The 14,580-nt window shown below is 40.3% G+C and overlaps 1 protein-coding gene across 1 annotated transcript; it reads right to left on the bottom strand.

Annotated features, from left to right (window-relative positions):
* Positions 1 to 1,666: 1,666 nt before the first annotated feature.
* Positions 1,667 to 13,056, bottom strand: LOC146628037 (transcription factor 12-like). Its single transcript, XM_085357522.1, has 13 exons — positions 12,927 to 13,056; positions 10,597 to 10,696; positions 8,724 to 8,866; positions 8,506 to 8,629; positions 8,339 to 8,409; positions 7,925 to 8,021; positions 7,754 to 7,827; positions 5,958 to 6,134; positions 5,080 to 5,197; positions 4,819 to 4,972; positions 2,989 to 3,218; positions 1,942 to 2,113; positions 1,667 to 1,815 (listed from the first exon to the last, which is right to left on the bottom strand). The coding sequence occupies exons 1-12, from the start codon at positions 12,993 to 12,995 to the stop codon at positions 1,971 to 1,973; spliced, it is 1,500 nt and encodes a 499-aa protein (XP_085213648.1). The 5' UTR covers positions 12,996 to 13,056; the 3' UTR covers positions 1,667 to 1,815; positions 1,942 to 1,970.
* Between the last annotated feature and the right edge of the window lie 1,524 nt (positions 13,057 to 14,580).

Here is a 14,580-nt window from a genome sequence, read left to right as displayed (position 1 = left end):
GTTTTGTTATGACCGCCTTTATTCTTCAACACAGTCTGAACTCTTAGACAAGTTTTCTTGTTATTCCTTTCAGTAGACTTCAGGAAAGGTTTTCCATGAAGGACATTCAAAGATGCCCAGCATCCCTAGCTGAAAGCCAAAACCATGACAGAGCCACCACCGTGTTTCACAGATGGCCGCAGACGCTCACTGTTGTACTTGTTTCTTGACCTCCTACATACATACCGAAGATTATTTAAATTTGGATTCATCACACTACGAGGCCTGATTTTAAATCCAGTTCTGGTGTAATTTGGCGTGCTGCAGACTTTCCGTCCTTGTTTCCTGCTTTTAATAGCCACCCTTCCACTGAGACCATTTCTGGCATGACTTTCAGATTCTTCTTCACTTGTCCAGTTTCCTCGCATTACTTAAAGACACACAGCACACCATGCCAAGATACACCAGCAAATAGTTCTTTGGTGCAAAAAGCTTCATCCCTGTCAAATTTTGCTTGGTAGTTTTCATAAATTCGAGAAAGGACAGGGAACAAAATATGTGATTTTTTCACAGTAACAAAGTGACTAAAATACAGTCGGTTTCTTGCTATGCCGCGTGTAGACAGAACACTAGTTTATCACTTGAATAAATGCTTTTTAAATGCTCGAATGACTCTTAGGTCAGTGTTAAATAAAAATAATAATAATAGTAAATCTGAAAATGGTAACTACAAGGACTAGACTAAAGATGAGTGAAAAAGACAGAACTGGGAGTAAAATTCATTGAAAAAGACATTTATTGCTACAATATAATTTTGACACATGCCTGTAGGCTAGTTCAAACTGTACACATACTGTACATGTTATGATAAGAGTATTTCAGATCATTCAGGATTAATATTTTTTTTTAAATTTGTATTATCGTTTCAGCAGAGTGAGAAGCAAGACATCAATCATCCTGTAACATTGTATTGCTCAGAGGTTGAACTGTAGCTACATCTAGTAAACTGCACAAAAAAAAAGAAAAAAAAGTGTTGCCTCGTGTAAAATCGGAGACAAAAGCAAATACACATCATCAAATTCACAACATTTGTATAAAAGATAACTTATATAACTTAGAAAACAAATGAAAGGTTCTATTAAAAACTCAAACATGCAAAGATCTTGTTTGACTACGTGTGAAGAGCAGTGATTACACTGAGAAGAAGAGGGCTCCTGTCCACCAGTGTTTCAGTAAGTGTAATCTTTTAAGAGTGCAAGAACACAAATAACATTCAAACAACTTTACAAATGCCGGATGTTGTCCACGTGTTAAAGAACATTCTTGGAGATCTGTTCATTCACAGAATGGTCGAACCCCTGCAGCAATATGCGCACGCACACACAGACACACACACACGCACTTCAGGACAAGTAAAATCTGCTGTCTGAACACACAAATGTGGGAATGTGGATCTGAGCTCGGTGGAAAACACAAATGTTTGCAGTAAATATCGACACACTGTAAAAAGTGTCAGTCAGAAACATACCTGGCTAAGCCAAAATTAAAAACTGCAGATGACACCTTGCTACTACTGGTTTCCATCCATTCAGATATAGTCCAACAGAAGGATAATCAATAAATATACAAAATATGTACAAAACATCTGCAGCGTACAATGCATTTGTCTGTTACAAGTAACGTTCAGGCACAAAGTTAAGAGTCAGTTTGGGAAGTTAGGAGATGATTGTTCAACTGCATCACGCTTTCTAATCAGAGAAGACCTCACTGTCCCGGTCTGAAAGTCCGAAGAAATGAGAAACATCCAAAACAGCTGGGATGCTCTTCCCTCAGCATCTGGACATCAAAGACAGGAAATTAATTTGAGGAAGTCCTTTACATTATTCCCTCAAATAGAAACATCCAATTGTTTTAGCCTTTAGTTCATAAAGTTTATTGCTGATATAAGGTGATGGTAAATACTTGATGGTAGACTCGATGTGGTCAGGTGCTCAGAGGTGGCCCATGGGGTTCGCCGGGTCTGTCAGATTGGGATGAAAAGCAAGATGCATGGACTGTGGGTCCGTCATGACAGCAGACGCCTTCTCTTCTTCTCTCCTCCGCAGACACGCTGCCTTCGGGTTCAGATTCCTCTCTGTGGAGTCCAACAAATAACACGTTAGCATAAGACTAAAATAGGAAACACTGGGAGTACATACTCGTTATTGTATTTATGCAACAGTGGTACAGATGTTGGGAATCTGCTTTAGAAAAATAATAGAAGCTAGAAACTTTATAAGTCATCCTTACAGACGTTTTCATGTTAACTATGAAGCTTCTCTTATTAGCAACAGGTCAAATTACAACATGCAGCACAGAAAGCATCGTCTCCAGAGAATAAGAACTGTTTATAGTTTATTGCTGGATGATTAATGATTAAATAAAGGTTTAATAAAATAAAAATAAATATTTTTTTCTGGAGCTTCCCTTAGCCTTGTAGCATCTCCCAGCTTTTTTATTTATTGCTTATTTCATGCTGTCACCTATTCAGTTATAATTTAGTGATAAAAAGCAGCTAAAAGGGGGAAAAAATAATAAAAGCTCGATATTTCTTGCACAGCAGGCAGACTAAGCGAACTGAGATGGCATTTAGTATTTAAACAGCCACATATTTTCCCTTCAGCGGCCGATGGGGCTGCATCAGGGCCTCTTTAACAAGAGGACACAAGCACACCTCAAGATATATGCTAGTGTTGCTTCCCATCTGCTAACTGTGTAAATAGGCTGTTTGATTGCAGATTCTCACTCACAGATCTTTACTGTCAGATAATGCTGTGTTTGCAGCTTACTGTGCTGCCCTCATGTGGCCAAATATATATATATAAATTCATTCAATTTTAACCAGAAGCAGTAAAGGAAAAATATGTCTAAATAGACTAAAGGAGTTTTCTGTGGATAACTGACTGAAGCCTAGTTTTCATCGTGGGTGTGCCATCATCATCTGCCTCCCTGCAGCAAACACGCACTGACCTCTGACTTGTTGTTCCAAGCTGAGGATCACCGCCACAGCCTGGTGGAGGACCAGCAGCTTGGTCTGCGGCTTCTCACTCTTCAGGTGTAGTTGACACATGTGACCGAGCTCCTTGAAGGCCTCGTTGATGTCGCGCACGCGCAGGCGTTCGCGGGAGTTGTTGGCCATTCTCCTCTCACGCTCGCGCTCAGCCTTCTGCTCCGGACTCAGGTCCTCATCCTCACGGATGCTACGACATGAACAGAGGAAGCCCACAGGTAAAGGTGTGGCTGAATCTTTTAAAAATGAAGATTCATCTAATTCAAACCGACACTCCAGAAGAAGCAGAGAAAAGCGAAGTGAGCGAGACTGCTTTCAGAATATATTCCGGGTCTTTCTGCCCTCTGCTGGCCGCTGTGCCAGGATTACGTGATCCAGTCTCCAGGGATCATCTCAAATCCTCTAAAACGTTCAGTGAAAAAAGGGTTTCCATAGAACAATGGCAGCAGATAATGTAATCAGCCGCAGATTTATGAATAACCCTTAAACATGTGTGTTTAAAAGAACCCATATGTCCATTCTTAGAATCACATTTAAACTATTTTGCTTTGCTTTTTGTTATCATCTGGTTTCAATATTTTAGAAAACAAACAAACAAAAAAAGAATAATGCTGGAGGATGTCCATATATGTCAGCTTTGATATCCCTCAACTAGATTACAGATCTAAATAAAAAAACATGCACTCAAGACATCACAGCTGAAGAGGTCTGGCCTGAAAAGACCTCTGGACGTAGAGACACCAGGACAGGAGCTCCAGTCTGTGACATTTTCAAGACATACGCTATCATTTTTCTCTGACGCAGGCCTTATAAATTTTTCTGTGACTCACGTAATACCAAAAGCATCCTTCGTCGTCGCCGGGCACACTTAATGACAGTTAGTCCTTTAATTGATAAGAGGATTGACAGAATATAAAACTGCTAAAAATTATCATTAATTTGAAACATTTTTGACCAAAACAAATGTGATCGCTTGTCTCTCAGGTTTATGTATTTTAAATTGAGTTCTTTTTGGTTTTGACTGTTGGGTGTACAAGTTAAAATCACCACAGTCACATAACAAATACTTTTTATTCTTTTTTATAAGGTTTCCCAAGATCTATAATCATGCGTCATAAATAATGCAAGTGCAGCAAAGCTGAACACAGACCTTAGTTCACTCAGAGCTAAAGGGGACAGTTGTAAGACAGTTTACAAAGACTGCTTTGTGGTTTGGGGATTTTCTTGGTTAACTCTTAACTGTGATGTGTACGTCCCGACAGCTGTTCTTCCTTCTTTAATTCACTGCGACTTAATGCAACACGAAGGAGAAATATGAGGCTAAGTTAAATAGGCTGGTCCAGACACAGCTGTTCTTGACTGCAGGGGGTCTGGCAGTGTTTTAAATGAAACAAAACGGCAGGAAAGCTCTTCTTCTTCTTGCGTTTGGCTTTTATTGTAATAGATTTTTAAAAGGTAGTTTATTTAAAAAAATATATATATATAGTAACTTTTTTTTAAATTACAAAATTAAATTAAAACATATTTTTTAAAATGGAATTTAAATTACTATTAACTATTCCAACCAATTTTTTTTAAAAGTGCTTTGTCTTCATAATTGGGCAGGGTTTTTTTCACCGGCTTTACACATAAAATTTTATTTTTTGAACAAATGAACACAGTTTTTTTCCTTTCTTTGTTTTGCTGTTTCCTTTTTTTTTTTTTTTTTTTTTTTTTTTTTAAACACACACACACACACACACACACACACACACACACACACACACACACGATAAGGCATGAGTGTTCACCTGTTTCTTGCACTGTTTTCTCCATGTGTTTTGTGTTCGCTCTCCTCATCTGATCTCTGGCTGTCTGAACTGTGACCATGGCTGGTGTGCATTATCTCTTCCATTTCCCCACTTTCCATCTTAAGCTCTAGATTACTCTGAACCCCAAGTCCACCTGTGGGCGATCACACAAAACATAAACAACATTTTTTTGTCACAAAGAGAAAAAGTGAAATATACGAGTCTGGTGGAGAAGAGCTGCGAGGGAGAAGGGTAGCTCACCTCTACCTCCACCTTGCACAGGCTGTAGGGTGGCCCTCTGTCTGGCTGGGTACGGGTGACCATTTTGCGCACGGCCCTGGAAGGCGGAGTGGTTGTTGTTCATACTGACAGCTTCAACCTTTATGACACAGAGAATGACATAAGACCATTATTCATGTGTTCATAAGTCAATGGGTAAGTATTCTGTAGACTGGGATCCTCTAAATGTGACTGCAGGGCTCCATAAATCTTTCTAAGACACTCAGTGGCATATAGTATCCAAGCTAGAGACAAATCGGCCACAAAACAACATCTGCCCTCTCATTTCCAAAGCAACCCTGTGCGGATCTCTCACTCTACAGAATTAATTTAATCTCAGACAATCTTAATCCTTCCCTTTAAACTACTATATACTCCCTAAACATACCCCTAATTCTCTTCAGGAATGATTCACTGACACATCATTTGGAAAAAATAAAATAAAAGTGAGAGAATTTAATATCCCCCTCTCGCAGCGGATTACACTAAAAACCCCTTTCCCTTGCATACACTTCCACTCCAGCTGAGCTAAAATCCCCTGGTCTGCTCAAAGGGAAACATGGTGGAATGGGAGTGCACCGTGCTGCCTCCCCCTCTCCCTCCCCAATCACCCTACAGTGGATTTAGAAGTCTGCACATACTGGACACACAAGGACAGCACATCACAGCGCTCCTATTGTCCTCAGTTTCCAGTTTCAAGGACAGCAACCTTTACATTAGGAAAACATGCAGACGTAGTGGGTGGAAAAATTCCTGGAATTGAATGCCAGCGCAGATACACACACACACACACACAACAGGGAATTTCCATGCACACTGCCCTGTCCTTCTTTAAATACTTCAAAGTAAGGGTTGTTAACCATTGCTGGACTGTGACAGTTGAGCGGCAGGGTGCTGGCAGAGCCCGGGTGGCCGTGGTTGGGCTGGTTCAGCAACCCGTGGATGTCACTGGGCAGACCAGCGGTGGGGCCAACGGCATGGTTCCTCAGGACGTGGATTACGTCATCCAGTCTGTCCAGACGATCCTCCACCTGAGACTGAAAACACCAGGGGGACAATCCTCAAAATTTACAAAAAGGACTCTAAATTTCAAACCCTCTTGCCCAAAACAGCAAGACAGTAGTAGTAGTTCCTTCAGTGATTAAATGGCATTTCAATGTATTTTATTTGAAATTACAATATAATTATAATGCATTACAAAAAATTAAGTTAGATACACAAGAATAAAGGGCTAACAAGTCAAGTTTTTTTTATAGGAAACAACGTAATTAATTCAAATATACTGCAAAGTAATTTTAAGTGGTGCATAACATCACTGTAATTTTGTAAGAAAACAAGCAACACTGCCCCATCTTACATTGTAAGTACCCTGTACTTTTTAGAGTGTGGGCCATATTATGGAGCAGATTAAGCTAGCATTTCATATCTTTGTTGTATTTTTTGTTGCATCTTTATTTAAAAGTCATTATGCTGATGTGCATGATGGATGGTCTTTTCATCCACCTATTTAATAGTAGGTATATAAAGTAGGGATTTAGAACAGTTCATTGTTATAATTGTGTCATCAAAAGTTTACATAATCCTGCAAATTTTGATGGTATTTTTTCTTCTAAGTTACAGACAGAAAACAGTCCTTGATCACATTTGGATTAAAAAAAGAACAATTAAATAACAGAACAGCCATCATACACATCAACATAATGAATGCTGAATAAAGAAAAAGGCAAGATTAATTAACTCCCTCATATGCCCCGTGCCCAAATAAATACTGCATATTTATTATGTAAGATGGCAAAATATTGTTTGTTTTTCTGCAACATTACCAGGAAATTACACACTATTTAAAATTACTTGAAGTGTAATTATTGCGCTATTTCCTTTAAAACCTGACTTGTTATCCACCTTAAAGTATTTGTAGGTAAATATAATTACATTGTAATTTCAAATTAAATACACTGAAATTACATTTGATTTAATTAATTACAGGGGAATTACACCTGAGCCGTGGGCTGTATTATAAAATGTTATCACAAGTTATAACCAAGCCAAAACCTTATAATGTTGTTTACAACATTATAAATGTTAAAAAGACAATTTCTGTCTTTTTGAAGAACAACTCAAAGTTGGGTGATTTTATTTTAATTTTTTAAATAACTCATCTGCCCGATACTAGAATTATGGGTGTGCTCTCCTGGATCAACAGGTGTCCCTGCACAGCTGGAACCAACGGATACCTGCTAGGCCTCTCCTCTGCTAACTGGAGAAACTGAACTGGACCTCTGTTTGTGTTGTTGGTGTCTTTTGGGGCGTTTCAATGCCCTTTTCTTGGAAATAATAAGGCCCGCTGTGAGGTACAAGAAGCTTGTGCTTTAATTTTGATTAGGGGTTTATTACCTGCTATTTTGTGTTATTAATCTTTGGCTTAAGTTGTTTCTCAAAGAAACATCACCAAAAGTCAAACCTTTAATGGCACCAAATAGTTTCAACATTATCAGAATTGTTATATCGGCATGAAATAAGCTGAAGTTGGCACATGTGCACACCCACTTTAATCTTTCTTATAATATACCAGATATTTCATAAGGCCACCTCTGTGATGTCTAGACGTAACTCAATAAATAATCAAAGTTTCAGTGATATCAGATTACTTCCTTACCAACGATATTAGCGAAGACTCATAATGTGGTGAGACTGGTGCCTGAACTGAACTCCGTGGCCACATGTTGCTACCTGAGAAGAAGAAAACAACCGGATTTAAAACATCAGGGAAACAGAACATAGATGATGTAAATTATATTTCGCTGACGTGTGCTATGCTCCAGTTTACCTGCAGGTTCTGCTGAATTGGGCAGCGGAGACGGAGACCTCACCGGTGTGGATGAGCTGGAGGGGAAACTGCTGCTCGTGTGATCAGGGGAGTAAATCTAACAGTAGACAGCGACAAAAAGGAGAGAGGGGGAGCAGGAGGAGTGTGACCAGGGTGTGGATCATTTTAAAAGCACAACTTGTCATTTCTGGATGGGTTTTTACGGCTGCAGCCGCAACCTCATAGGCTCGTAATCTCAACTTAACTCGTGAATTCTGGTCATTTTACTTGTGAGCAACCAATAAAATGTCATGCAGCATGAGAGTAGCTCTTTTTAATGTGCAGTGTCCTGTCATTGGCAGTGGGGGAGTTTTGCATTATACCACTGGGGCTCTCAGGACTTAGATCTAATAGGATTGAGGTGGTGGTACTTACAGAGGCCAAAGCTTTGCCCAAGGTGTCGCCTGTCTGTGATGGTCCTGACACATTTCCTTGGCTCCCTGAGACTGAATTTAAAAAAGAAAATATTTATTATACAAGATAAGCACGTGATAAAGAGCAGTTAAATTAGGGAAAGCATGTATCCATTTCCATTTTCTGACCTGCAGAGCTCTCTGAGGTGTTGACTGACTGAGTGCGCGAGACTGCATTGCTACGATGAAAAGTGGACATGGGCGGGAGAGCCCTGTTCATGTCCACAGCCAACACTGAATGTGGAGAGAAGTCCTGAAGAGTGGGGGAAAACATGCAGTTAAAAAAAACAACAGGGGTCAGAAAGTTTGTTGCTATCAACGCCCAAAGTCCCAGTGGTAAATCTCACCAGGTGACCGTGTGCCGGTTGCAGGCTGCTGTAACTCCCCGGCTGTGTTTGGTGGGTTGTGGCTGCTCCCAGTGCACCTTCATAGCCCTGCTGGTTCAGCCCATTTACAGCATTCCAGATGTCCGGCGAATTGCCCATCCCCTCTAAAATGAGTAATAATATGTTATAGCCTGCACTGGAGCAGCATCTCAAACAGCCAGACAGGTCGTGAAGCTCTACAGTGGCACTCTATGAAATCAGTGAAGTCCAGATTCAGTTAAAGCAATGCTCATTAACGTGTGACACGATGATGCTCAGCTGAATTTGCTTAGCTGAGAATACAAACGGATCTTTAAATAAAGTGAAGTACACAGACTTTATCTAATCTTCATGGTGCTTTTTAGGCATTTCTTTGATTCTTTTACCCCCAAGACTGAGACATCATAGTTACTGAGTGGATTGCCAATAAAATGTAATACAACTTACGCTCTCCGCTGGATTTTTGGGTAAGTAAAATATCTGACAACTACAATAAACACCAGAATAACAGACTTTAAAAAAAATTGTTCTGAGCTTCCATAGACAGTTTGAAAATCGGACGTAGCTTCCAGGAAAAATGAAGACACAGCTGAAGCGCCTTAAACCTGTATTTTATCTGAAGGCCACCAGATGGCGATAGCTGTGGTTGCCGAAATATTTTGGTCGTCTAGAATTCTATGAGAAAAATGACCTCCAGTCTTCATTTCTTCACTCTCCTGCTGAGTTTATGGATTTAGTCGCTCATTTTTGGGTCATATTGAATAAAAAAAAAATTAAGTATTCTTTAAATCAGCATTAACTGTGGCATGAAACCACACACTTAATGGCTAACAAGTTAAGATCAACAAGCCATGATCACGTCCACACATTTAAAAAATGTGTTTTTGCAACCAAGGTGGCTGATCTCAACATTTCAAAACACGACTCCAGAAAGCCGTGGGTGATGTCACTGTATCTATATCTATTTTTTATACTGTCTGTGGTGCACATATACCATCTATCTACCTCGCAATGAATTATGATGAGTCCAAACGTCCAAACCAATAAGGCTCAGCTGTATTGCAGGCTAATGAGTTAATGTTTGAGTTAACCTGAGATGATGAACATGGCAAACATTATGTTTAATGAACTTAATAGCACGGCTAGCACGGCTGTAGACTGTTCTGACCTCTTCACACCAAAACAACCAAAACTTTAAGGAGTGACAGTAACTGATGCAATATTTACCACCGGGGACGTGAATCGAGGCAAGTCTGTGTTCATGTGAGTTAAAGCATTTCAACTCTGGAGAAAAATTTTCTTCATGCTACACTTTAAAACTGTGTTTCTCACACAGACTGGCTTCTCTCCGGTGAGAATCAGAAATGGAGGACACGTTTTTTTGATCTTTTGGTTTAACTTTGCTTTAATACAGAGACAGAAAAAGGAGTGAAATCATAGGACTTTTGGGTAAGTTGTGAAAATATGTTACGGTAACTTGATTCCAGCTATCAACTTTACTCCTTGTCCCACTGACTGTTTGTGGTGAATATTAATGGGTTTCCGGCGAGTACACCATTAGTGTTATAATGAATGCCAGTTCATATTGAACACCAATTTAGGCATTTGCTAAAACAATATTTCCAAAACCAGTGAGAACTTTAGTAAAAATAGATTTTTATGAGAAGACAGCTGGTGAAGAGAGCGTGTATATTTTAATATGAAATATAGACCTATAAACTTGCAACTAAAGTATAGGAAAGTAGATAGCATATGTAATAAAATAATAAACTTTTTAAATTTGCATTTATTTCCTATATTTTGTTATCAAAACTGACTGCACTGCAGCAGAATTGTAAAGAGGGTTTGAGCTCACCAAAGAACATGCTTGCAAACACATTGCTGGGGGCCTTGGACGACAGATGTGAAGATGAGTTCTGGGTGGCGATGTCTGCACCAGGAGACTGCCCATAAGCCTGAAAAGAAAAGTAAGAGAATAAAATGAACTCTGAGCATAAATTTCTTTGTCTCAGTATCGCAAAAACCAATCTGACTGACACTAACTCGTGAATACTGTGAGTGCGAGATGAGGCAACAGTATTATGAAAACAAAGCAGAGAGCTGATGCACACTTAGAGCTATTGCGCTAATCCATAAGCTGCAGATCCATGCACCTCCTCATCCGGATTTAGGAACCATTCACCATGAGAAATCCCAGCCCTAATCACGATCAGGTTCGGCTGGCTTCAGAAGGCTGGGATAGGACACCCTCCCGAATAAAATTGAAATCCAGGTCTTCTTGTGAATTGTTCTCAAAGAGAAACCGAACAGATAAAAGAGTCTGATCCTAATGATCCTCTCCTGTTGGAAACCAAGTATTGTTAACGGCTAGTAGATTTAGACTAAACTAAAGCTACCTTCAGCTTTTTTATATTTTTAATTCTTTCTTGACCAGTGTTGATGCTGCAAACTGCACATATGCACAAAAAAAAAAAAAAAAAAAAAAAATCAGACCAACACATGCTCACTTACTCAAACACACCAAGAGCTCTGGGCTGCACCTGCACCTCTCTCCATTGCTTTGATGTGCCCCAGGAAATGAAAATAAACCTCCCTGCGCAGCATCAATGGGGTGTCAGTTACCCGGACGACAAGTTCTGTAAAGCAGGCTATTAAAGACTCTCTTGAGTATCCTTGTGCGTGCACACTCACAGGCTCATACACACACACACACACACACGCACACACACACACACACACACACACACACACACACAAGCCATGACCCTGGCTGGCATGAGTCCCATGGTGATTGTGGGCTAGGCCAAACAGAGGAGCCCCTGTCGACACTGGGCCCGTCTGAGCCGCCATGGGCAGCATATGGCAGAGGATAAAGCCAATTGTCCTCCTTACCATCAGCATAGCAGGCGACCCGTTAATAATGGTCACACCCCCGCCCCAGCACGCCCTCTCTGGCCCCCACTGGAGAAGAGCCGTCACCATAGCACCCTCTTTTAGCATAGCATTGATTTATTAACCATCAATCATGGCATCACAAATGATAAAGGACTTTTTTTTTAAGTAGCTAAGCCCCACAAGAAAAAAAGGAGGACATTAAAATACTCAAGAGGTTGACATTTGTTTTAAATCATCTTGGATAAATATTCTTTACAATCTATTCTTTACAATCTGTGTTTTTTTAGTCTATAAATAAGGATAAAGTTGGGGAAATAAAAACAAAAACAGGCAAACAACAAAAGTACACAGCATTACGATGCTGCATGAGTAAAAGCTCAACTTGCTATTCAGGGCCCACTCTCTGCTCCACCATGGCCAACTCCAGCCACATGCAACCAATTTTCTGCCTCTCTGATCCACGATGTCTGGATATGGTTAGTCTCACAGAGATCAAAGCTGCCTTTGATAATGGCTGCAGTGGTGGAGGGACTGCTCTAACATAGCGGGGTTAAATCAAATAGAAATAGCAGCAATCTGCTTCATGTCAAGATGTTTTCTGCTGCTAGGCTTGACTACATGATACTCTGGCAGCAAACAGGAAGCACGAGTTGATGCTTGTCGTTTTATTTTTCTCTCTTGTTAACCTTAAGAGAAAGATCACTGAGATATTACAGTTATACGTAAATAAATGCTACTAGCATTGTGTGCGTGAAGATGTGTGTAAGTTGTCAATAACTCTCCTTTTGATTATGACAAAACAAACCAAGTGTAAGAGTAACACAGAAACTCTTCGTCCTCTTCTAACCTGCAACTGCAGAAGTTAAAGAATAAGCTCTGATCACGCACACAGCTTATTGAAGCACAGACACCCTTAAAATGTAAAGCTCTATCTCTTTGTTGCCCTTCATAGAGAAGCATGTACAGATTAACCCGTGGTGCATCTAATGATCTCAATAAAGCAACGAAAATTCTCACAAACTCTTAAGTTTCTCACAAAGAGAAGGAAAGAGAACACTTTTAACTTTTACAAGTTGTGTATGCAAATGGGTTTCCTGCTGATGCAAGTCTGCTAAAATCTCATCTATTAAAAAGAAAAGGTTATTCAATCAATGAGGGCACAGATACAGCAAACAAACATCTGAGAGGACAGTGCAAATGCATCATCAGCAAACACACCCACGTAACCTTGGGAGGGGAAATGACAGAAATATAACTGTAATATATATACATATATAAATATGTACTCACTGGTTTCATGTTGTAGCAGTGCATCAGTGAGTTGTTCCCTGCGCCAGAGACGGGGTGAGCGCAGTACATAACTCTGCTGGTTCAGTGCAAGAGTCCAGGCTCACGATACAGTCCACGCACAGCTCCTCTGCTCGTGTCTCCACTCATGTGTGTACAGTCCACATGCACTCCTTCCCCTAACCTACCCCTGCTGGTCATGCAGCAACCCGCAGACAACTTATGCAAATGAGGGCAGGACCATTTCAGGCAGCAGCGAGGGGTGGCCGGGAGTTGACGCTGTTACCGAGTGGACATCTATATTATGAGCAACCTGTTGTTGTGTTTTTTTAGTGTTAAAATAAAATGGTTGTGAAATAAACATGGCTATGAGATAGTTTTCTTTTTCTGCTCTTGTTTTAATTTTACTGTCCACAGTTTTGATTGTCATGGAGACTGGACATGAACAGAATTTATTTTAAGTAAAAAATAACAATCAGGGAAATCCCACCTAAACCCGAGCAAACACCTGGGCAAGGTAAAGAAAAGAAGAAGAAAAAACTACAACACTGAGGTTATGCTTGACTTTTTGTTCTTTGTATGTTATTGTGTCCTGCATGAAAAATACTCATGGAAGCAATCCCCTCCTCAGGACCAGAGAGCACTAATCTCCCGTTAGACAGGTAGAGGTTTCCAGTAAACAGAGGACAGCCTACCACACCCTTGTCTGACCCACATTTATAAATAGAAACTAGTCTTAATTTGTAGGCACGTGTAGCGTGAGAAGCTCCTCCAGCGGCTGGGTTAAAGGTTATTAATACTGCAGTCTGTCTGGGTGATGCGTAACATTAACAGTCAGACATCCTGTTTGAGGCCAAAGCCGCTGTCTGATGCCCTACAACTGATATTTACACCGGTGGTTCTTAAAGCATACAAAAGGTAAAGCCAAAAAATGTCAAGCCACACCTGTGGGGAAAATGGCCTATATGTGATCTGAGATGTTCTTTAAGATAAGATAAGATAAGATAAGATAACTCTTTATTGTCATTGCACAGTCATACATAGTACAGTAGTACAATGAAATTGGAAAAACTGTCCTACGTCGGCACTACATATAACACAACACGACACGATATGACACATCACAACGTAACAAACAACACAACACAGTATATTAACTTAGTATAAAAAAGAAGAATAAGTGTATGTGTATTGCACACTGTTATTATTGCACATTAATTATTATTGCACCTTGTTATAAATATAAATATTATTGTTATCGTTTTAAACATTGTTACCTCCCCCTAAAAAGTCCAGGGAGGTATCCAGTCAGGTCAGCTATTTACATTGATCAGGGCTATTGCCCTGTTGTAAAAGCTGTCCTTGAGTCTATTTGTTCGGGACCTCAGCAGCCTGAACCTCCTGCCAGACGGCAGCAGCTTAAACACCCGGTGTCCTGGGTGTGTGCAGTCCCGTAGGATGCTGCGTGCCCTCTTGAGACAGCGAGTGCTGTACAGGTCCTTCAGGGAGGGAAGAGGATGTCCAATGATTTTTTGGGCCATGTTGATGACCCTCTGGAGTGCCTTTCTGTGTGCTGTGGTGCAGCTGGAGAACCACACACCGATGCAATATGTCAGCACACTTTCAATGGAGCAGCGGTAGAAGACGGTCAGCAGCT

This window comes from Diplotaxodon limnothrissa, linkage group LG7, assembly GCF_057381915.1.
Source record: "Diplotaxodon limnothrissa isolate DT_005_m linkage group LG7, D_limnothrissa_male_GT1.1, whole genome shotgun sequence".
NCBI lineage: Eukaryota > Metazoa > Chordata > Actinopteri > Cichliformes > Cichlidae > Diplotaxodon > Diplotaxodon limnothrissa.
The sequence above is the reverse complement of the archived record's forward strand: the minus strand, read 5'-3'. Positions and strand labels throughout refer to the sequence as shown.

What these genes read in the sequence shown, in the direction of transcription:
- LOC146628037 (XM_085357522.1), bottom strand. Translation starts at nt 12,995, where the DNA reads ATGTACTGCGCTCACCCCGTCTCTGGCGCAGGGAACAACTCACTGATG. An exon ending in AACCGGCACACGGTCACCTG is followed by an intron (nt 8,630 to 8,723) that starts GTGAGATTTACC and finishes CCCACTCTTCAG; the next exon opens with GACTTCTCTCCACATTCAGT. An exon ending in TGGGCAAAGCTTTGGCCTCT is followed by an intron (nt 8,022 to 8,338) that starts GTAAGTACCACC and finishes GTCTACTGTTAG; the next exon opens with ATTTACTCCCCTGATCACAC.